The 23333-nt window shown below is 36.5% G+C and overlaps 7 protein-coding genes across 7 annotated transcripts; 3 read left to right on the top strand and 4 right to left on the bottom strand.

The window, feature by feature from the left end:
• Nucleotides 1–623: 623 nt before the first annotated feature.
• LOC132192848 (mitochondrial-processing peptidase subunit beta) lies at nt 624–3667 on the bottom strand. The gene is made up of 8 exons (XM_059613024.1): nt 3509–3667; nt 2973–3179; nt 2707–2918; nt 2535–2651; nt 2152–2339; nt 1952–2091; nt 1288–1635; nt 624–1098 (listed from the first exon to the last, which is right to left on the bottom strand). Exons 1-8 carry the CDS (start codon nt 3575–3577, stop codon nt 958–960), a joined length of 1422 nt encoding a protein of 473 aa, XP_059469007.1. The 5' UTR covers nt 3578–3667; the 3' UTR covers nt 624–957.
• On the top strand, nt 3372–4625 carry LOC132192850 (transmembrane protein 138-like). Its single transcript, XM_059613025.1, has 4 exons — nt 3372–3851; nt 3914–3986; nt 4042–4258; nt 4324–4625. The coding sequence occupies exons 1-4, from the start codon at nt 3721–3723 to the stop codon at nt 4482–4484; spliced, it is 582 nt and encodes a 193-aa protein (XP_059469008.1). The 5' UTR covers nt 3372–3720; the 3' UTR covers nt 4485–4625.
• Nucleotides 4626–6768: 2143 nt separating this feature from the next.
• LOC132192624 (multifunctional procollagen lysine hydroxylase and glycosyltransferase LH3) lies at nt 6769–15414 on the top strand. Its single transcript, XM_059612662.1, has 15 exons — nt 6769–7155; nt 7675–7897; nt 7950–8113; nt 8164–8340; nt 8401–8597; nt 8706–8837; nt 8889–9010; nt 9065–9166; nt 9219–9344; nt 13201–13342; nt 13397–13579; nt 13637–13741; nt 13820–13966; nt 14665–14793; nt 14855–15414. Exons 1-15 carry the CDS (start codon nt 7059–7061, stop codon nt 15008–15010), a joined length of 2202 nt encoding a protein of 733 aa, XP_059468645.1. The 5' UTR covers nt 6769–7058; the 3' UTR covers nt 15011–15414.
• LOC132192627 (immunoglobulin domain-containing protein oig-4-like) lies at nt 9236–10615 on the bottom strand. Its single transcript, XM_059612666.1, has 4 exons — nt 10515–10615; nt 10204–10323; nt 10005–10150; nt 9236–9946 (listed from the first exon to the last, which is right to left on the bottom strand). The coding sequence occupies exons 1-4, from the start codon at nt 10567–10569 to the stop codon at nt 9788–9790; spliced, it is 480 nt and encodes a 159-aa protein (XP_059468649.1). The 5' UTR covers nt 10570–10615; the 3' UTR covers nt 9236–9787.
• On the bottom strand, nt 11284–12665 carry LOC132192626 (immunoglobulin domain-containing protein oig-4-like). Its single transcript, XM_059612665.1, has 3 exons — nt 12449–12665; nt 11638–11787; nt 11284–11564 (listed from the first exon to the last, which is right to left on the bottom strand). Exons 1-3 carry the CDS (start codon nt 12623–12625, stop codon nt 11406–11408), a joined length of 486 nt encoding a protein of 161 aa, XP_059468648.1. The 5' UTR covers nt 12626–12665; the 3' UTR covers nt 11284–11405.
• A 127-nt stretch (nt 15415–15541) lies between the features above and the next one.
• LOC132192625 (procollagen-lysine,2-oxoglutarate 5-dioxygenase 1-like) lies at nt 15542–16885 on the top strand. Its single transcript, XM_059612664.1, has 6 exons — nt 15542–15679; nt 15736–15918; nt 15979–16083; nt 16138–16257; nt 16313–16441; nt 16505–16885. Exons 2-6 carry the CDS (start codon nt 15745–15747, stop codon nt 16658–16660), a joined length of 684 nt encoding a protein of 227 aa, XP_059468647.1. The 5' UTR covers nt 15542–15679; nt 15736–15744; the 3' UTR covers nt 16661–16885.
• A 4933-nt stretch (nt 16886–21818) lies between these two features.
• Nucleotides 21819–23161, bottom strand: LOC132192973 (uncharacterized). The gene is made up of 5 exons (XM_059613235.1): nt 23026–23161; nt 22631–22959; nt 22377–22571; nt 22110–22322; nt 21819–22049 (listed from the first exon to the last, which is right to left on the bottom strand). The coding sequence occupies exons 1-5, from the start codon at nt 23159–23161 to the stop codon at nt 21915–21917; spliced, it is 1008 nt and encodes a 335-aa protein (XP_059469218.1). The 3' UTR covers nt 21819–21914.
• Nucleotides 23162–23333: the final 172 nt, after the last annotated feature.

Below are 23333 nucleotides of genomic sequence, written 5' to 3'. Positions count from 1 at the left end.
CGGCGAATTTTAAGGATTTGATGTAATTTGGCCGCGCGCAGACACAAAGGCAACCGATAAATTAGGGTGTCGCGGGTTTGTTTTGTAGTCGCGGTGCTGCGTGAAGGGAATCCCTTTGAGTCAAAAAAAGAATAAGAAACAACCGCAGTGTGTGTCTGACTGGCGAGGATGCTCGCTGAAAATTTGGCAAACGCAAACGGGGGTCCGCTTTAAACGTCTCGGAACAGGTGCGCCGCGACCACTGGAATTAAGCTGTTAACATGTGTATGTAAAAAAGTGTTTAGTTGAAAAAAAATCTAGCAGTCAACAATAATATTAATTTACTAAAGCCCTTGATTTGAACTTGAATAAAATTAAAATGAGATTTTTTTAAGTGGCATTTTAAGTAATTTTGGGAGGATACTTTTAACACATTTGGTAAATAAATAGATATATATTTTTAAGTTTGTAACATGTTTTGGTGGCTTTGATATGCTTTTCTATCTTTTCGATATAATTTTTTTTATCTCAATAGTAAAAAATTAATTATTTTCCAGAATTTTTGTAAATTGTGATTGTCAAAAGAATGGAAAACATAATGGTATCAATTATTATTGAATTATTTCTGAAAAGATAAAACTAAATTTTTACAACATGTAACTTCTTTTATTGTGTCCAGAATTAATTACACCTGCTGCTGTTGGGTGGTTCTTTTCTTTAGTCTATCTTTGTTTTTACAATATGAAATAAACGTCCGCTCAGTCAGTTTCGATTTCCTCGTGAAATCCCCAACTGAATAAATGCCAGCATTCTGACTGTGTTGTACTTGGGATTCCACGAAGCCACCGAACTTTGAATCAACTCTACAAATAACATTAACAAAGGAGAGCCAGGACACGTTTCTGGTGATATGGTGGCTGCAAATCGAAATTGATGGAGCGGATTTGGTTCGAAATAAAAGAATTCAAAGAGGGTGGTTTAGATCCTAAGCCAGTACATGGAGTTGCGAATTCTAACGTAGTCGGGCAGGTTTTCTACGGGTCCAACGGCGGCCACTGCGGGACATCTGTCATAGATGTACTTCATGCAAATGTCACGGACTTGTTGGGCAGTGATAGACTGGAAAAAAAATTAAAAATAAATATAAAGCCTCCAAAAATCAATTAAATTTATTTATTTCATAAAAAAAAAATCAGAAAGTTTTTGTAGCAAAACTCAACACAGTTATTTCAGACAAGAGGTGTCAGTTGCCTTTTTAATTCATCATTAAAATTGTTCTTAAATTTGGATTTATTATAAAAATCTTACTTCAATTCTGGCTTCCAACTCGTGAACTGGAATGCGGCGGCCGTAGGTAAGCAGTTGGCGGCCGACGTCCTCGCACACGGGGGTGGTGCCATCCAGCTGCAGGAGCAGGTTGGTCTTGAGCAAGTTCTTGCCCCTGGCGACCTCACCGTCGGTCACAGAGTTGCAGAGGTGCATCCACTGTGATTGCACGTTGAACAGCATGTCCTCGCAGCTCATCGGGTCGCATACATAGTAGATTCCCCACAGGCCGGTGTCCTTGTAGCTGGTGTTGAAGGACTGGAACGAGTGGCACAGGTTGGACTCGGCAGAGGCCTTGGCCAAGGGCGAGGCGTGTGCAGTTCCAGCACCCTGAAATCATAGAAATTCCAAATCAAATCATTTTTATTTGAAAATTAGCTTTTCATGCGATACTGGTCAATTTCTAGCAGTTTTCTTTTTTTTTAATTTAATATGTAAAAAAATGAAGAGATTAGATATGAGATAATTTCAAATATCTATTTTTTTTAAACACTTGAACTGGGCTTTTTAGCCTAATTTCAAAGGCTTTTTTTTAAGTAAATTTATTTACAATTCATTAATTAAAATTATGACAAGCTTGGCAAAAAATTATTTAAGCTTTCAGTTTAACACACAATTAAATTTCTTCACAAAACTAAATTTATACCTGAGAACGGTCCCAAGCTCCAATGATGGTGTTAGCAACCATGAGGGGAATACTGTCAGGGTTTGCCCATCCGCATGACTCAACGGCAACCGCAATGTGCGCCAGTGGCATTGAATCGTCACGCACTCTGATCTCAGAGCCTGCAAACAGAATAGAAGTTTTGGATAAAATTTTTTTCCTTTGGGAAGTTATTTCAAGACCAGTGAATCTGCAGTTGGGGACGACTGGGATCTCGATAGACTCGGCGCCTCTATTGCTGGAGGGGAAGTGCTTCTCGGCCAGCTTGACTAACTCGTTGTGGCTGACACCACCAGCACCGGCAAGCACCATTCGGGGACTCCTGTAATGGGTGTTGACAAAATCGGCGAGATCGGTACGGGTGATGCTCCTGAAAATTTAAAACTTGCGTTAAAAAAATAATGCAAACTTACAAAACTTCATATTTTTATGTATTTTCTATCAGTTATTTATGTTAAGCAGTTCTCAACAACAAAAAATTCAGTTAAGAGGTGTCAGAGTTGCATTTTTGATTCATCACTTTTAGATCTAATTAAGATTTAGCAGTTTTAAGAAAATATTGTACTTGATGTTCTGGGTGGGGCCCAAAATAGTGCGGCCCAAGGCGGTTCCCTGGTAGGCAGTGGCGTGCAAATGATCAAACACGACCTCCTGCAGGTTTGTCTCTACCTCTTGCATCTCCCTGGACAGAAAATTTTCTTTAATTGTTCTTTACTTATTAACTTTTGAAATTATACCTCAAAATGACACCACGCTCCCGTTCAATCTCCTGCTCGCCCAGCTTTGAATTCTGAATGATGTCGGCCAGAATTTCCACGGCTTTCGGAACATCGGCTGAGAGACACTTTGCATAGAAAACGGTCTGTTCCCTGGAGGTGTACGCATTCAGGTGGGCACCCATGTTCTCAACCTCAAGTTCGAGGTCGGTCTGAGACCTCTTGGCAGTGCCCTGTCACTTACGTAATTAGTTTTGAAATTAAAAATTTAGTTTTAAATGTCATACCTTGAAGGCCATGTGCTCTAGGAAATGGGCCACTCCGTTGTTCTTGTCCGTTTCATATCTGGAGCCCGAGTCGATCCAGATGCCGACGGTGGCAGTGGGAAGGCCACTGTCCTCGGACGCCACTCGCATGCCATTGTCCAGCTGCGTCAACTGGGTCGGTGGCAAATTGACTAACTTTTGTTTCACAGCCGATGCCGACGAAGCATGCTGAAAAAGAAAGACAAAATAAATGAAAAACCGGCAAGAATTTTTCATTTTTCGACTCTGACAAAACAAAAAAGGAAAAAAATTTAAACAGCTTTTGAGAAAATTTTGATAATTTTGACACAAATCTTAAATTTTTAGCAAAATTTCAACATTGCTGGTCAGTTAGAGGTCAAAATAAAGGAAAATCTGCTTTTTCTGCACGATCAATGGGGTTGTTGAGGTAACTTTTGGGGCGGACGAATTCGGGTTCCTTGACGGCAAATTCTCGGAAAATCCCAAAAATTTAAAAGTTCAAAATCTAACAGACGTGACAAACAATGAATTTTTACCTTCACCAAGCTGGTCTTGTTGGTGTAGAGCTTCAAAGAATTTCCTAAACGTATAAAGCGGGCGGCCATTTTTCCCGATGAAAATCTGCGAAGGGTCGAACAATTGACGATCGGCGGCCGGCCTGCTCGCGGCGCCAAAGTTGACCGCGAAATTCTTCCGCAGTCGGCCGCGTGGCCTCTGTCGTTCACACGCTTTTCATCGATTTTCGCCAATGAAACTCTCCGTCTCGCGGTATGTGACGTTAATCACGGTGCAGAGCATGCTGCTCGTGCTTGACATGTGCATAAATGCATTCTCCGACCTGACTCTGACCGACACAATCGTGGCCCTGGTCGTTTTCATGTAAGAGAAAAACTTGCAAAATTCAGACAAGCTGGCAATAACCGTTTCGGAAAACATTTCAGATTGCAGGATATGGCCCTGGTTTTTGCAATTATTCTAATTTTTCTCAGCTTTTTTTCCACATTCCTCTTTCAGGTAAAATAAAAATTAATTTAATTAAATAATAAATATTTATGCAATCTTTTCTTAGGCTGGTTTGTTGTCTGACGTTACAAAGGAGTTTGGTTCAAGCATTTTCATCTCAACCTTGTACCTGATACTGAGCGTCGCACTGCACTGGGTAACCCTTCAAGAGTCTACCAGCTCTGATGACTGGTCTGAAGAAGAACCTCTCTCGAGGAGTTTGATCACAGTTGACCAACGATGGCCCTCGGCAAGACTTCCTCTTTATGCCACGCACAGATTTTGTAAATATAAAATATTTTTATCATGTATATCAAAATATCATTAATTTAATTCACTTCTTCATCAGGTTCAGTAATTTATTACTACTCTTACAAATCTACAATGCTGAGAATCGCCAACTCAAAATACTACAATGACACAATTTGGATAAAGAGATCAAATGCTATCGGAGATGCCACCGTATCCACTGCTGTGGAAAACGGCCAAGAGGCCATAGAACTGAAATAAATACCACATTTTTAAATCTAAAAATAATACAATAATAAAATAATGATTGTAAAATTAATATTAATCACAATTTTAAAATAATCAGACTCTTGATCATATTTTAGATTTTTAGTATTTTTACAACAAAATTTTATGTCAGTAAATCCCTTTTATGGAATTCATAAGCTTTTTTAATAAAAGATTTAAATAAAATTCATCTCAAAACTATGACGCCGACGCTTTATTTAATGACTGCATGCGCAGGAGATTCACTTTCAGCAGAAATATTCTCACGATTAAATTATAAAAGAGCATAATATTGAATTAAATTATTCTTTTGAAAAACGACGTTTACCTATTGAGTGCCTTCCAATTGACACGTACACCACGCGAGTGCCTGGCTGCGCCAAGTATAACCAAAGTATAAAGAGAGTCACGGCCTGATAAATAGCTTTGAGCAGATCTCCGCCGCCCCGTTATCGCGTCCTCCCAAGACGAAATCCTAGTTTTCCACCTCTGCAACCTGCAGTTCATCAGGTGCCGTCGTCCGAAGCAGAGGAGAGGTGCTGCTGAGATTTATCATGTGCAGGGCAATTTTCGCTTTGTTAATTGCCTTGACGCAATTTCTTCATCACTGCACTGGTTTGTATTTTTAATTCAAAATTATTTAGTATTAATTAAAAATATAACACAGTATTTTAAATTGATATTAATCTCGACCATTTTTAACATTTTACTCTTAGCAAATTAATTTTTTCCAGTTTTGAGAATAATTATTCAAGTTTGTTAAAAATTGAAATGTTAACAAAATTATTTTTAGCTGACGGGACTTGCAGTTCTGATTCTCAAGACTGCTCAGGAGATGCCAAATCTATTTTAGTCGGGGATGTGTTGAATACAAAGGAAATAGAAAAAGGTAAGCGTTTCAAATTTTTTAATGAAAATTAAAAAGCTTTGCCATTATATTTACATTATCTCTTTTTTGAGGACTTCCTTTTTGTAAACTTTGATTAAGTTCAATACCCCTCTTTCTCTCTCTCTTTGTCACGTAGACAAGTCAGAAAATCGGTGTGACGACACTGATAGTTATTCGAGCAGAAAATCCATTGAGCTGACAAAAAACGCATGAAATCAGAAAACGTGTACGGAGGCGCGCTACAGGAGTTCGATCGACTGGCACATCTGATTTTTTTTCTTGTCAAACGGAGCACGGAGCGAAAAAGCTCCTTTCTTGTCTCTACAATGTGCAGTTACTTAAGTTTAAAAATTACAACGTTCTAAAAATTAATGCAAAAATTTGGTTTATAAACAAATTATGCTTTACCTCAGAGGATATTGCGGCACTTGTGCAAATAACACGGCCGGCCCCAACTACTTTCCCTAGCAGTTTCATTGTTCCGTGCTGCATATATGAGAGGCAAGGAGATAAAAATCCGCGGAATTTCATCATTGAACTGCATTTGAGCGCTCAAATTTAGTGGGTTTTACTTTTTACTAAGTAATTAAATATCTTATATTTAGAGCATGCAGATTATAAAATTTTAATTTTACTTGAAATAGTAATTCAAAACAAATTGTAAATTCAGGCAAATTGAGACGCACACTTAGACTTTTTGGTGATAATTTTCGATAAAGATGAGAGTTCAGTCGTGATGATGATAAAAAAATTATGAGCACATAATTATGGACAGAAAGTAGCTGCGTTTGGTACTTAAATAATGTATTTGTTCATTTATTTTTCTTTATTATTCCTTTTTCAGTTTATTTTTCCCCCTAAAAGCAAAGTTATTTTTAAAAATAAGAAAAAATCAACAATCAGACTGAATCAGACAATTTAAAAAATAACTCAAGCCTTTTTTAAATATCATACAAATGAAAAAAATATAATCATTAAAGAACTTTTTTTCACAGAAAAATCTGCAGCAAATTTCTATTACCTTTTTTTGAGTAAGTAATGAAATTTTTTTATCGTCTGAGAAGAATAAATTTAAATAATATACGGTATAATTCGGAATTTTATTTTATTTATTATTATTATTATTATATTTTTTTTTATTTTGAAGAATTAGTTTCAATTTTTACAGTATTTTTGTTCTTTTTTTTCAAAGAATTTCTATACTTCGGTCAAAATAACAACACACGAAACTTCATTTCAGGTCCAAACAAATTAAATTGAATCAAAAATATAAGATGAGAGATTTTATTGGATTTTACACATTGGCCATGCCTTTCATGCGCTGCTTGCTATTTGTGCCCCCTTCTCCCCCCAAGGTCAAGGCAGGGCGCACGTGCTGCCACCGCCAGATGTAAACAAACTGCTCCGGAGCAAACTTCAAATAATTCTCCTCGCAATCCTCGCGATTCCGTAAAATTTCGCGACTTCAGCGTCTTTCCCAGGCTTGAAATCCGACCCAACTTAGCGAGTCGCACGTTCAACAAGCTCCTCGTGCGATTGCACTTTTATTCCGCGTGAAATGCGGTGATTTTTTCACCATTCCGCGAGTTTGGAAGCAGAGGCGCCCTTTACTTAATCGAACGGAAAGTTCCGTTTCGCCAAAATTAGCGATTTGAGCATTCCGAGTTGCGTTCAGCACGATGGGAAAGTTCTCCGGTGCCATAGTTTTGCCAGTGATTCTCTCGTTATTGGCAAATGTGAGCGAGACTAGTCAAGAAACGCACAAAAACAGCCATGGTTCGTATTTTTCTTGAAAAATAGAAAATAGATTCAAATTGATATCAGAATTAGTAAAAAATGTGATTATGTATTTTTTATTAAAAAGTGATGGATTTGGAATTTTTATCGAAATAAACTGTTTTTATTTTAAAATCGGACGAATTTCAATTCTTTCGAGATGCTGGTCGACGTGTAAGGGAGGGTGTGGGTAATGTCGTCTTGCCTTGATCTCGCCGCTGCTGCTTCCAACGCAGCATCCGCTCTCATCATCTGAAGCCACACAACGCCCCCAACTTGAACCAATAACAAATTATCGCTCTTTCGAACAAACTGAAAAATTTTAAAACTAGATAATTCCACAGCAGAAATAATTTGATGAAAAATGAAAGCGAAATAAATTAAATTTTAAGCTTCGATTTTTAAAAAGCTTATATTTTGATTATTTTTACTAATAAATTTAATTTAATCTTCATATTAAAATTGAAAGTTTTTGTTAATAAATAAATTTTTTAATCTGATTTTGAAAATCTTTTGCAGACTTTTTGGCCCTCACTGTGGCCACTGACGAGACTGACGGATTCAAACGCTTCCTCCACTCGGCCGAGATTTACGACATCCCTGTGACCGTCTTGGGCAAAGGCGAACAATGGGCCGGTGGAGACATGCACTTTGCTGGTGGTGGTCAAAAAGTTGAGCTCCTCAAAGAGGAACTCGCCAAGTACAAGGACAAACACAACAAAGTCATCCTCTTTACTGACAGGTAATAATATAATAAAAGTTTTTGAAAATTCACATAATTTGTTTAAATCTAGCTACGACGTGATTTTCTTGGCCACTGTCAACAAAATTGTGAAGCAGTTTGAAAAAAGTGGGGCCCGAATTTTGTTCTCAGCCGAAGGTTTCTGCTGGCCTGATAAAAGTCTCTCTGTCAAATACCCGAATGTTCTTCAGGGAAAACGCTTCCTTAATTCTGGAGGTATAAAAAAAAATTATTAAATTAATAAAATTCTAACAAAATCTAAACAGGTTTCATTGGTTATGCACCTGAGATGTACCAACTTGTGGCAACTTGGAAGGGTTCGGCAAAAGATGACGACCAACTTTTTTACACCGAACGGTTTTTGGACGAAGACGTTCGAGCCGCTCTCAAAATGAAACTGGACCACAAGGGAGAAATTTTCCAAAATTTGAATGGCGCTGTCGGTCAGTGTTTATAATATAATTTCTTGAAAAAGTCTCCAATTGTATTTTTTTTTATTACAGCTGATATCGAATTGGAGTTTACCGAGGATGGTGCCCTGATTAACAATGTGGCCTATAGGACGAAACCTCTGATCATCCACGGAAACGGGCCGGCCAAGCAGGCCCTGAACACACTGGGTAACTACCTGGCCAAAAGCTGGTCTCCAAATACAGGCTGTACAACATGTGAATCTAATTTGAAGGAACTTCCTGAAGAGGTTGGCCAAACTTAAGTTTACAAAATTTAAATTAATTAAAATGTTTGCTTAAAAATATTGATAAGTTCAAATTCAATAAGAAAAAGATTAATTTTCACAACAATTTAGAAATCTAAATGGCCGTCTGTGTTGGTGGGAGTTTTCGTCCAGCAAGCAACACCATTCTTGGAGGAGTTCCTTAACAAAATTGTAGCCCTGGACTATCCAAAGTCATCTCTGCACATTTTCATCCACAATAGAGTAAAATTTAAAAAAGTTTTTAATTAAATTAATAATAATTTAATAACTTAGGCTGAGTATCATGGGAAGCAGCTAGAAGAATTTGTTTCAAAATACAAATCCGAATACCAGAGTGTTGAATTTGTTCCACACATCGAAGAGGTTGCTGAAGAAGCGGGCAGAAACAAAGCCATGTAATTAAATTCAGTGCGATTTTTTAAGTAGTTATTTATTCCGATTTCCAACAGATCTCACTGCGTTGACATCAACTGTGATTATCTCTTTGTGGTTGATTCCATTGCCCATTTGGACAACAAAGATACCCTGAAAAATCTCATCCAGCAGAATAAGTAATTTCCTTTTATTATTTTTTTAGCTTGTATTATTTATAAATAATTGCAGGCCAGTGATTGCTCCTCTTCTGACCAGACCAGGCAAAGCTTGGTCCAACTTCTGGGGGGCCCTGAACTCGGACGGCTATTACGCACGGTCGGCCGATTATCTGCAAATCGTTGAAGGCGAGCGCAAGTGAGTTGAAATGAAAATGATAAATTTGCACATTGCTTTTGTAGTACATTGTTGTTACGTAACACATGGGCCAAGGCTATAGTCGTTAATAGAATAGAGTGCTTATGGGTGTCCGGGCCCCTCAAGTTGATTGACCTTGAAGGGTGAATTGAAATTCCTCAAGATTTTTTTTTTAATTAGCGGAATAATATTTTTCTATGGCACAAATTAGTTTAGAACTGATTTAAAATGCACAAAGTTTTCAGAGTTGAAGATAAATTCAATATTTATTGAAAAAAGGAGCAGCGGTACTTGAGCGAAGCGTCGGTTGTACTTTTGCAATGCGGGCTGGGCAGGAAGAGAGTAGTTAAATGAATGGATTCGCTGTTTTATATCTTTCATTGCTGTGATACATGAGTGCATAATACGCGTGTGCTGTTGCTAAAGGATTGCCCCTTGCAAATCTAGTCAAAGATTATGCTGAAGTCTGTTTTGAAACTGCGCCTGTCAATCGAGAACATGTTGTCGGCGTTGCATTCGTAGATGCCGGCGTCCATCTGCGTGGCCGGATCGATTTCCAACTTGGACTTCATTTTGTCCTTGTCGATTTTCCACTCGTGGACCTGGTTTTTATTTATAATTTCAGTATTTACATAGATTACGTAATAAAATATTACTCACGTGGAAAAATGAATGGGCGTACAGCTCGACGCCGTCTTTGTACCAAGTGATCTGCGGCCTTGGTTTTCCTTTGGCAATGCAGACAAAAACAATTTTGTGCCCGAGCACATATTCATAATCAAAATGGGAAGCCAAAGTAATTTTTGCTCCCTGTGGATTATGGAAATTTAAGGGAGAGTTTGGCAAAAGGCTTAGTAACTTGCATCGTTATTGTTGTAGTACAAGTCAGACTCTGGATCTCGGTATTTGCCGGTGATGGGCATTCCAATTACCCTGCTCTTAGCTCGAGTTCTCCCTCGACCTTTCCTAGCTTCACCATCTGCATAATTTTTATTTATAAACTTCATCCATCCTTGACAAAGATAATCATTTACTTATATGAGTTAAAAAATTTCATTCTTAAATACTGTTACATACGAGGAAAATAAATTAATTCAATTCATTTAATCTCTCGCAACAAGTCATTTAAAGTAAGAAGAGAGAAAATAAATTTCAAAATTGGAATCTTACCTGTAATGGTGACTGCCAGGATGACGAAGGCGACGCCAAACCAGTTGTAGTTCATGGTGGCCTGTGTCGCGCTAACTGATTGTGAGATGGTATCGCTGACAAATTAGCTGATATATACTTCTGACCCTCCCCACTTGTCCCATGGGTGCCCTTCCTTCCCTCTGCAATTGCTAACAAGTCAGGTCTGCTAGTACAGAGTGGCGAAATTGGGATAAATAGAGCCGCATGACGCGTTGCAACTTCGTTCACCGCTCTTCACGACTAGGATAAAATGTCATACAATTTTATTATTTCAGAAAAGCATATTTATAAACTGGCTCTTTTGGTAGAAAAATATTAATTCAATAACTTTTTCTAATCCTGACTCAACCTCATAATCAGTTTGTTGCAATTATTGTTCGCGATCAAACTTTCAGGAATTAACCTACTGGTAGATGTAAAGCTTACAATTAGATTTGTATGAAAAGGTTATAAAAAAAATCTTGTTTTCCATAAGGCAAACCCTTTGATAGTGCATCAACTCCATCAGTTTGGTTAAGAAAGCAATGTTCTAAAAATTAAAAAAACAAAATCGAATATTTATGCACACATTGTTTTTGTTAATCGTTTTGAATATCTCATTTGAGACGTTTTATTTTTTTATCTCAAATTTATTTTGCCATTGTTTTTTTATCTTTCAATTAATTACAATTTTAAATTAATATTTTTATGTATTGAGTATATCACATTCCTGACTATCTAAAATATCAATGAAATTCTTAAATTTATTTCTTTATTTGAAAACTCAAATTTTATTTATTTCCTTAACATTTTTATATAAAAAAACGGGACCAAACTGTATATAATAATAGCCCTGAATTGTACAAAAAGAATCCACCAGTCGCCCCACGATTAACTGTTGTAAATGACGTAGTCCGTTCTGAACCCTCGGCGGTCAATGGCGTACTGATTGTCCGCCTGACACTCGTAGTAACCGGCGTCCTTCTGCGTTGTCGGGTCTATTTCCATTTTCGACTTTATTGTGTCCTCGCCTATCGGCCACTCGTGAACCTACACAATCAATTTAGAGAATTTTTCAAATGGAATATTTATTTCAATAATTTGTTTTAAAGCAAAAACTCACTTGAAAAAATTTGTGGGCGTACAATTCGATTCCGTCTTTGAACCAGGTAATATGGGGCCGCGGTAAACCTTTGGCCATGCAGAAAAAGGTGATTTTCCGACCTAGCATGTAGTCCAACTCAAAATGGGACGATTTTACTATCGAAGCACCCTAAAAATTCAAAATTTCAAAGGTTGTTAAAAGAAAGGTTTAATTTCTGAAAATTTAAAGTGGATTAAAAATTATAATTAGGTTAAAGTGCATTACAATAAAGCTAAAATAATTGTTCTAGATGCAAAAGTAATCCATCAGGGAAGGGATGGGGCAACTTAATTGAGCCATTCCAGTCAGATTATTTAAATTTAATTTTAGTTACACTCTTTGTAAACAAATTACCTTGTGGTTTCCGTCACAAATAATCAATTTGCTTAAAACTTGACCTCTCCAATGATTTATTGGTTATCATTACCAGCATTAAAGCTTTTATTGACGTCTGAATCAAACCACAATTAAATTTTGTTTGAGAGCTAAATTTAAAAAAAAATTATTTTGTTTTTATGGGGCAACTGATTTGTAATTTTTGATACTTTTCTTTTCTTAAAAATACTTGTCTCTCTAAAAAAATCTGCATTTAATTTAAAATAAATTTTAAATTACCTTAATTTTGTATTATATTTTATTTTCAAAAATCTCTTTATTTGAATAATTAAAGTTTTTATTTAAATAAATTAAAATTTAATTGATTATTTTTTAATGGAAGCTTTCATTGAAAATATTGTGAAAAGACAAAGAGCACAATTGAAAAACGGGGTCGACCTATTTGAAAACTCACGTCCTTGTTGTTGTAATAACTGGCGCTGGCCGGATTGCGGTGGATCATGATGGGCATCCGCGAGCCCATGCTGTGGCGGCCACGGCCGCCGCCCTTGCCCCTGCCACCACCCCTGGCCGCCTCGGCGACCGTCGCCAGGTACGCGGCCAACACCACCATCAGCACCACCAGACGCATCTTTCGCGATGAGCTACGCAGCTCTGTATGCACGTCGATTGGGCCCCTTTTCTCTAAATTGAGTCCCCCTGCCGATCAGCGCCGACCGACCCCTCCAGCATGCGACCAAGAGGTTGGCTCATTATTGGCCATTATCACGCCTCATCATGTCCTTAGTTTCCTCTGCTTGGACAAATTTAGACCGCCAGTGAATCACGCCTGTCAAATTTTTATTAGATGATTATTGCAAACAAATTCGGGAAATGGTCCTTTTCAAGTGGGCTTAATTTTAACAATTTCATCCAGTGAAAGTACATTTTGATTTTGATCCGCGCCTCAAGAAGTAGATAGGGGCAAAAACCAAACGCCTATGTCTATAAATTTTATTACCAGAAACTGGAAAAAAATCCCAAAATTGAAAATTTAATTTTCTGAAAACGACAAACTTTTAATTCAATCGAAGGTCATTAAAAATATTATTTGTTTAAAAATCTAATCCGAGAAAACATAATTACACTGTTATGGCCAAACATGTTCTCTCTCTCCCAATTTAGGTTCTTGCCTTTTTCTATCTAGAAAGCTCAATCTGTTTGCAGAGGAGTGTGGAATGTCCCATTCATTAGTGCCTGCTACCTGGCGAAGGGCGCCATCCTGGCCAAGGAGGACCTGCGGCCCACCTACACCAGTTCCCGTGGCGTTGACCCCGACATGGCTTTCTGCGAATCTCTGCGCCACAATGTAAACCTAAATTTTTCATTTTTATTCTTTCAAACTGCTAATTTCTTTGAACAGGATATTTTCATGTTTGTCGACAATTTGATTGATTTCGGCCACTTGATCAACGCAGACAGCTTTGACACGTCCCATGTGCACAATGAGCTTTACCAGATCTTTGACAACAAATTCGACTTTGAGCAGCGCTACATTCATGAAAACTACACTCGCAACTTTAATCCAAACCACACTGCCTTGCAGGTTTGCCTTAAATTAAAAAAAATATATATTTTAATTTCATATTCATCAAACTTTTAGCCTTGCCCTGATGTCTACTGGTTTCCAGTCGTCACGGAGAGATACTGTGATGAGTTAATCGCTGAAATGGAGAACTTTGGCCAGTGGTCTGATGGAAAAAATAGCGTATGTTTTTTTGCAAATAAATATATTTATTTGAAATTTTGTCTCTTCGACTTTGGTTGCAACTAATTTTGGCTGCAGGATCCAAGATTAGACGGTGGTTATGAGAATGTTCCCACTCGGGACATTCACATGAAGCAGGTTGGCATGGAGCAGCATTGGTTGGAGTTTCTCCGAGTCTTCGTTCGACCTTTGCAGGAACATGTTTTCTTAGGCTACACCCACGATGTAGGTGGACACCGTTGAAAGAAAGCTGCTTGCTGACCCAGTGCTGTCTTTTGTCCCAATTTTCATTTTGTTTCAAAGTTTTTGTGCTCCGCCATTTAATTTTCTTTTTATATTTTGTTTTGCAAAGGATCCCAGAATTACGGGCGGTTACGAAAATGTGCCGACTAGAGACATTCATATGCGCCAAGTTGGCATGGATAAAGTTTGGGACTTTTTCCTGAAGGAGTACATAGGGCCTCTGAGCAAACACGTTTTCTGGGGTTACGGCGGAGTAAGAACATAATGTTAAAGATGGTTATTCAGAGGTTGGGCAATAACAGATTAGTTGGGAATTAGATGCACTACTATTCCTACTTAAATGCACCCTGTGGTTTTAAAGGACAAGCTTGCGTTAGTATTTATTAATTATTTGATTGCCCTATTTAAGGCAGAACATATTATATTGTATTATGATTTATGATATTGTTGTGCAAACCCTTTGACAAAATATTTGAGTATGCACTTGTAAAAATGGCAAAAGACAGCACAAACCTAACTCCGATTTTAGTTCTCAGAAAAAGAAACTTAAAAAATATGATTTTATATAAATTGAAATGTGTTTAAAATTCTTTTTTACTCTTTCTGTGGACATAAATCAAAGACAATTATTAAATTAAAATATTAAATTCTTTATTTGATTTTTGGAAAAATAATTTTAGCCACCTCGAGCAATCATGAACTTTGTGGTTCGATACCGCCCTGATGAGCAGCCGTTTTTGAGACCTCACCACGACTCATCCACTTACACCATCAACCTAGCCCTGAACACTCCCAAAGTGGATTACGAGGTTTTCAATTTGATCTGAAAAAAATTTGTTTTTATTTACAAATGATATTTTACTCTACTAGGGTGGTGGCTGTCGGTTCATTCGCTACAACTGCTCCGTGTTGGACACGAGAAAGGGGTGGTTGCTGATGCACCCTGGCCGACTCACACACTACCACGAAGGCCTCTACGTCACCAGAGGCACTAGATACATCATGGTGTCCTTCGTGGACCCCTAAATCTGGCGAGCCAAAGCTCGGAACTGCTGCATTTAACATTTAAATCTAGCTTAAAAATCTTCCATTCTAATTTTAACTCATACAAAATTACTAATAGAATCTCAGCAGCTAGCGTTGATTAATTAACTTGGTGTGAAAGTCATTAAATCAAGTTATATTCCTGCCTGTTGTCATTTATAATAGATATTAATGTGCAATAATGTGAATCATATCTGCTAACTGTTCAGCTTTTAGAAGGCTAACTGCCAAAGAAAATTGATTTAAAGTTTGGATGTCACAAAATCGAATTAATTTCCTAGTTCCTTTTTTTACTTACTTTTTCAATATATTATGAATAATGAACGAATATTTTTCTTGTAGGAAAATATACATAACTCCAAATAAATATGAAAATTTAACACAAATTATTGTTTCAGTCTCTGTACATTTTGTAAATATTTATTTAAAGGTTGTGGCAATTCCTTAGAACGCTAGCACAAACGTGATTTTTTTTTTCTTTAAAAAACTAGTATAAAATAAACCAAACCACCCCCCAGAGGAGTTTGGAACGTTCCCTTTGTGAGCACCTGCTACTTGGTGCGTGGATGCACTTTACGAAAGTCGGAGGTCAACTATTCCTGCAAGAAGTTCAGTCCCGAGCAAGCCTTTGCCTCCTCCTTGCGAGATCAGGTGAGAAAAAAATAACAATTTCATTTGATGAATTAAATTGATTAATTTTTCCCCAGGGCATATTTATGTTTGTGGACAATATGGTTGACTATGGACACCTTGTCAATGCGGACAACTTTGGTATTTCCCACATCAACAACGAGCTTTATCAAATTTTGGAAAATCGAGAGGATTTCGAGCGGCGGTATTTGCACGAAGACTATGCCAAATATTTGGAACCTGATCGTATCTTGCATCAGGTATTTTTCTAATAATTTTATTACACATTACGCATTAATATAAATAAATTTCTTCCTCAGCCCTGTCCAGACGTGTACTGGTTCCCCTTATTCACTCCGAGATTTTGCCAAGAATTGATTATGGAGGCAGAAGCTAACGGTTCATGGGTCACCGGAGCCTATAACGTAAATTGAGCTCTAATTTTAAATAACAATAAATTTACTTATTATTATCTTCAGGATCCTGTTCCGACGCAAGATATCCATATGGAATATATAGGACTTGCAGAAATGTGGGACTTAATGCTAGACGAGTACATTTTACCCTTGGTCTCCAGCGTTTTCACCGGATATGTCGATGTAAGGGATTGAATAAATTTTGAATTTATTTTTTAATAATATTATATTTTTTTAGACTCCACATTGCCCTCACAAATTCATCGTTCGGTATCGACCAGACGAACAAGCCTATCTGCGGCCTCACCATGACACGGCCACTTACACCATTAATTTGGCTCTCAACAATGCTAAGCTTGACTACGAAGTAAGATGCATTTTTGTCTGGTTCAGATAATTTAGTTTTTAACTACTCTTTTTTTCTGCGTAGGGTGGTGGTTGCCGCTTTATCAGATACAATTGCTCCGTGCAAGACACTCGGCTAGGGTGGATTTTGATGCACCCTGGAAGGTTGACGCATTACCACGAAGGTTTACCGGTTTCAAAGGGTACTAGATACATTCTTGTTTCATTTGTTGATCCTTAGAGGTCCTTAAAATAATATTAAACATTCAACTTTTACATATTTTATGATTAATTATTTTTTTTAAATAAAGAAGTAATAATCAAGTATAGCACGATTCAGTGATACATTCACAATTCACATATTGATAAATAAAAGGAAAAGTTGCCCAAAATTAGAAGAAAAGAAATCTCTTATCTGTAGGTTGATGATCACTGTAAAATTATAAATGAAATGAATAAAGCTTAAAAACACCAAAAATATTAAACAGCTTTTGCCTGATTTTCTGCAACTTATATGTCAATAAAGACATTAACTGTCTAATTTTACATCAATCAGTCACTAAATTATTTTAAAACAAAAAATATGCTTGCAATTCTAATTGATTAAATTTTTTTATTTTGCCTTACGCTGACATCATGTATTTAATAGCTACTTTGCAAAAAAAATCGCGACACTAATAATGTTAGTTATGGGTTTACCGCGGAGGCCGAGTCTAGTCTTTTGATATCTGGCGTTTTACCAGACATCTGCTAGTTCCCTTCCTGCCCTTTCTTACAATATTTTTTTTCAAAATTTCCAACTTAATCGCAGATTGGCGGAAAAGTCAAGATACATGAATACATTCCAGGCCGCCAGAGCATTGTGTTGAACTATGTATTTTGCGCAAAAACTACTCTCTTTGAAGCCAATTTTGAATTATTAATGCTGGCCGATCTGCAACCTGCAGTTTATTTATATTCCGTTGTCCAGGTTGCTGATCTTTGACTGCCATAAAAATATATATCTGCCGCAAAAACTAAGCATGAGATAAGATAATTCTTATTTAATCTATAAACCCACGAAAAAAATAGAAGTTGAGATATATTTCCTTCTTTGGAATAATTAGTTTTTAAATTATATTTTCCTACTATATTTCAACTCAATTAAAGAGTTGAATTAATTATTTACTTTACTCAAGAGAGTGATTGATTTTTTCAATGAATGTAGAATTAGATACAAATCGAAGAGTTTTAACATAATTTTAATTCTGGGACAAAATTGCTTAAATGTTAATTTTTTTTATATTTGAATTGCTGGTCTCTGCAAAAATCTCTAATGCCTTATTCTCCAGTAACATGTAATTTTTATTTATTGTCCAGAGGTTTTAATCTCCACGATTATCCAACTTTAATAAATCCTGGAAAAAAACTGAGCGATTTGACATTATTTTGGTTGGAAACGAAATTTCAAGTTGTTTGAACAAAAAGGAAAAGCAGTTTTGTAATTTCGGTGGAGTTGAGCACCGAGCGAGAGCATTGGGTGCGCGCGTGCCACTTTTCGTGAAGTCGAGTCGGCCGGGTTGCAGGCTGGCAGGGGCCGTTCGCAGGCAGCCCTGCACAAAGGGCACACGGCGGCGGCCGGCATTTGATGGCGCGCGCTGTGCTGTGGAGAGCGGCGAGAGCAAATAATGGAAAACCAACTGGCAATAAACAAACAGAGCAGGCCGTCGGCGGCGCAAAGGACGCGTGAATAAATAATAAGAGCTGCACAAAGGACACGCCGGTGCCATTATAAAGTGACGACGTGCAGCGCTGAAAAACGGGGTGTGTGCTGAGCAGCGGTGGATGCGTGGTCTTTTCTACACACGCGAAAAGCACCGCCTCTTTTTCTTTTCTTTGGTGCCTTTCTGGGTCGCAAAATATCCACCCTAGCTGCTCGCACATCCACACCGGGTATTGATTGCTACCCACACGCGTACGCTCTTTTGTATGGTAAAAAATACACTCTGTCGCAATAAAAAATTGGAAAGAAAAGAGAGCCGCGTAGGGCAGAAAATCTTAGTCTTTTGTAAATAGCAGATTTCATAATATGTATTTCAGAAATGTTTAGAAAGGTGGAAATAAATTTATATTTAAATCATTATTAGAGAACAAACAAAGAACAAAATTCACACTAAATTTAAAACCGAATACTTTAAAGAAGAGAATGTAGGTTCTAGAAATATTAAATATTCATTAATATATGCATTATATTAAAATAAAAAGTATTTTTTTTAATAGACTTCGGAAAATTTTATTTATAGAAGCTATAAATAGAAGGGTTTCGTTGCACAAACATTTTTCTTCAGAAAAATCACAAACATAAATTTTAAATTAAGTTTAAATTTCTATAAAGTTTCGTTTTTTTATGTGAATTATTTCCAGCGCAGGAAGGTAGCAGGAGAAAAATTGAATAAAATAGGGCAGATTTTACTACTTGGAGAACTATGGTGGAAATGAGTCTTAAATTGGTTATTCACTTTGACTGCGAAACACAGGTCATCACATCAATAATATTATCTTCCAGATCAATAAATTGTTGAACTTTAGTCAAAAAAAATTATGACTAGAAATAAAATAAATTTAATTCCCTTAATCTTAAAAAAAGAAACTACAAAAACAGGAATAAAAATTTTGCATTTTTTAATATAACTTTGGGGAATTTTAATTAAAAATCTAAGTAAAATAAAATAGTTGCATATACACTTTTTGGGTTTTTGGTAATCTTTTTTGCTCTGATTTCACACTTCCTTTTTATTAAGTACCAGTGATTAATTTGATAAGTTTTTCAATTAAACTTTTACAAATAAAATTAAATTCATACAGTGTTTTGACAAATTTAGAGATATGAAGATTGCGCTTTTAAAATTTTACAATGAAAAACATTTTTAACGAATTTGTACTGTAAATCAAATTTTCTCTTATGCTTTTTACACTTAAATTTTAAATTGCCATACAATTAAAGATAAGGATCAATGTCGACATCAATTTGTCAGGGGCATACAGCTATATATAGCGTGCGATATTTTGTGTCCGGGGCGCGCGATCGAGCTTGTGTGATTAATTTGCACCGACAGCGATGGGGGCTGAGCGCAGAGTGCGTGAACAAACGCGCTTATTTTGAGCAAACAATCATTACAACATGCGTCTCTATTCAAAGCAGCGCGATCCCTCCCTCCTATCTGCAAACGCGTATAAACACACACACTTTTATTTTTTCCTCACGGCAGCTCGCGGCGGTATAAGGGAAATTGCGAGGGTGGTTGAGCAGCACTTTGATCCCCGCGCGGTCCCTCACAATTGAAGAGGCCAAAGGAGGAAGAAAAGAATAAAAGAAACCGATTCACAGAACCTCATTATTTGTTTCAGCGGCGCAAAAATTGTTATTCCAAATAATATTGCATTAATATTCAAAATTTTTAATTTTTTGTAGAACATTTTTTGGTTAAATTTTCATTCTTTCCGCAAATTAATATTATTAATTTGATATTAAAAATTGAATAATTTTTTTATTTTCGAGGAAAAAAATTTTTCCGAATAAACATTATGTGAAAAGAACTTTCCTCTGTTTTCTGTTATAAAAGGATATAAAAAAATCTCGTTACTCATAAAGTTTAAAATTTTTTAATTATCGTCGGTCAGAAAAAATTTTATTATTAATAAAATTAAAATTTTCTGTATTAATCAACCAAGTATTTTAAGAAAATGAAAGTTAGTTTTAATTTATAAACTTAATAAATTGATTTTGTGGGATTTTTTTAAAGTGTACGAAACTAGGAAAAAGAAAATTTAGAGCTCGCGGCAAATAGGTTTTTTGCTCACTTTATAGGGAGAGGGAGATTCATTCATTCAATTTTTGCTTGGGGGCGAACGCATCAACAATGAATTTAGACATCACCTGTAAACTGTTGGGACAGCCGGGCGGAATAAAGAGAGGCTCATGTAAGACGCGTCATGCATTTGTGGGTCTGAATGAAGAAGGTTAAGCTGGTCAAAACTGATTAGCAGAGACGAGAGTTCAAAGGCGCCGCTCGGCTCAAAACTTGCGGTCTTGCAGTTCATTTTTTCGGCGGAAAATTTCTTCTGTTTACATAACACGGCACAAATAATGTTTGCTGAAGATCAGGTGGGCGGAAAATGAATATGATGGATGATGGGGAAGTTTCGATGTAGAAAAATAAGAGATTTTTGTTGATTTGCTGATTATATATTGGATATATATATGAGGCAGCGGCCGAGATCAATAAAAAAAAGTTGAAAGGGAAAATTTTGCATTTTTTTTTTAATCTAGTTTTTTCACAAAATTTTTGTTTTCAAAAGAAATTTAAAATTTTTACATGGAACTTACAAACTGAGCAAGAAAAAACCAATGCCTTTGATAACAAAATTAATTGTAATGTAAGCAATACCACTTTCAGCTTTTAACTAAAAAAATTCAAAAGAAAAATATTTAATTATCAGTTTTCAGTTTAATTACAATAAAAACATCTCGATTTGAAAAAAAGAGCAAATATTTGGTATATTTCAAGGTTATTTTGATTTCCAAATTTCAGCACGCATTGTAAATACATAGAATTTTTTATATCTGAAATAGTGGCGGAGAATTTGAGCTGAATACAACTCTGGAAGTAAATTAAAATAGAACTCTACAAAAAATTATATTTGTTACGTAGAGTGCTGGGCAAGTTGCGTTATGTGTAAAGCTTGTGTGTTTTTCGAATACAGACGTCAATAAGTCTCACTCAGTTTGCAAACTAATTAACTTTCTTTCCTCTTCAAACTTCACCTGCAAAACTTGGCATAGAGGAGAATGGAAAATAATGAATAAATAAAATTCGGGGCCATCGAGTGTCCGGCGATGCGGAAGTAATAACGTGGAAAATAAACCAGGGGTTGAAATACCGCGGATGCAGCCGACGCAAATTGGATATATTGCAAAGCAGAGGAAAAGATATACAAATATTCTCATATTTTCAAGCTGGCGCAGCAGTTGAAGAGTTTTATTAAAATATTGCGAGAGCGAAGAGGATAAAAAAGGAACGGGTGTGCGCGCCGGCAACAGGGTCTATTATATATTGGCCTCGCCGTAATTCACCTTTGCATGTGAAGTGGAGAGTGAAATTCCGCCTTCCTATACGAGTTTTTTATTGGATGGTCAGCAAAATTTATGATGTATTTTTTCATCTTTTATTCCGATGAAACTTGCGAGTTGGCGATTTGGATCTTTGAACATTGGAAGCACCCCAATTTGATTATATTTGTGCTTATGTTTAATTTATGTGGTGTCTGGGGGGGGTGTTCTTGCTCAAATAATAAAACAACTGACAATTTAATAAATCGTAAAATTGAAAATCTGTTATATTGTCAAGGACCAAATTAAAAAAGGCGGAAAAATAATGTATACTCACAATTTTTCTATGAAAATTAATTAAGGTAAATTATTGATACGACTGTTACAGGTTCCGTTCATTTTCATGTTAAATTTTCAGACGGTTGTTAACAAATATTAAATCAATCGATGTAACCGAATGAAGAGTAAAGTTGTTTCTGGCCATTATTTCAATCATCTCCCCCAATTTTCCGTGGTGAAACTGGTGCTCTATCGTCATCACCTGCAAATCCGTTCAAATTGAAATTGTTATAATTTAGAAATTAATGTTAATCTGAATTACGTCTATTTTAATCTTTTCAAAATCTATCAGAGGCAGAATTTCCATTTCATTGCCCTCAACATCCAGGCTGAAATAATCAACAAACGTTTTGTTCAAAGCCTGCATGAACGTCATGAAGGGAATGCAGAGAACGTCATTGACAATGGATTTATCCGTTATGTTGGTTGATGGCCCAACAATCTGTCCCGTCGCACTTTGGTCAAGAAATTTCACCTATTGATTTTAATAATTGACTATTAATCAATCAATAAATTTTAAGTTTTAAACCATATTCGAGTACGGTTTTGTACTCAAGCAAGCAGGCGCAATCCAAGCCCTTTTACGCATCGTCTTTATTGTTTTCAGGCTAGTCGGGGCTGCCTCAATTAATAAGGAAGTCCAATTGTGGAAATTCTCCAATACTACCGAATTGGACTGCGCCATACCGTTCCAAACACCGCACTCCACGATAAATCCATTTTTCTTTAATCACAATTTTAAAATAATTTTAGGCCTGGTTTTTTGTTATTATATTATTATACCCTTTGTTTGAGCAAGTTTATAACTTTTAACGCGACATGTTCCACAGATGGATCATCCTTCTCTTCGAAAATCAATGGACCAGTAGTAGAATCATTTTTGGAGGCGGTTTCCGGTGGGATGAGAATCGTGTCTCTGGTGTATTGGATCAATTTAGCGTCGTTCTGGTCCAGACCTTGCATTGTTTTGGCCGTTTCGTTCAGCACTTTCTCCTTCCTTAAAATCTCTTTCATCCTTTCACTGATTGTTGGAGTTTTAACATCTTTCGTTTCTATTGACGTCTTAAGTTGTTTATGACGGACTGTAATTTCCACCGCATTTTCCAATGTTACTATATATAAAAATAAACTAATAATTAAACACATTTAATAGGTTGTAATCGGAATCGATCTTATACCTGAATTTTGAAGCTCCTCCTTTGGCTCAAATTTTTTGTACATTTTTTTGCAGGCGAGAAAAGACAGCAAAGTAATTAAAATGAGGAATAACCACGAATTTGGTTTACTGTAAAACATGACTTTTTCCGCAATCATGAACTCTGCGACTGCCACCAAGCTATAACTTCCTGTCGAAGCGACAAAAAAAAAGTGATAGTGATATAATTAAGGAAGATTATTTGAGTAATATACCCCGGCCCCCTGAGAAATTCTTATCATTCCACGTTTTCCGCCAACATTAACGTTTAGGCACTTAACTTTGACGGTA

This window comes from Neocloeon triangulifer, unplaced genomic scaffold, assembly GCF_031216515.1.
Source record: "Neocloeon triangulifer isolate White Clay Creek 2 clone unplaced genomic scaffold, ASM3121651v1 ptg000003l, whole genome shotgun sequence".
In the NCBI taxonomy this organism is placed as follows: domain Eukaryota; kingdom Metazoa; phylum Arthropoda; class Insecta; order Ephemeroptera; family Baetidae; genus Neocloeon; species Neocloeon triangulifer.
This window is presented reverse-complemented; position numbering and strand designations above follow the sequence as displayed.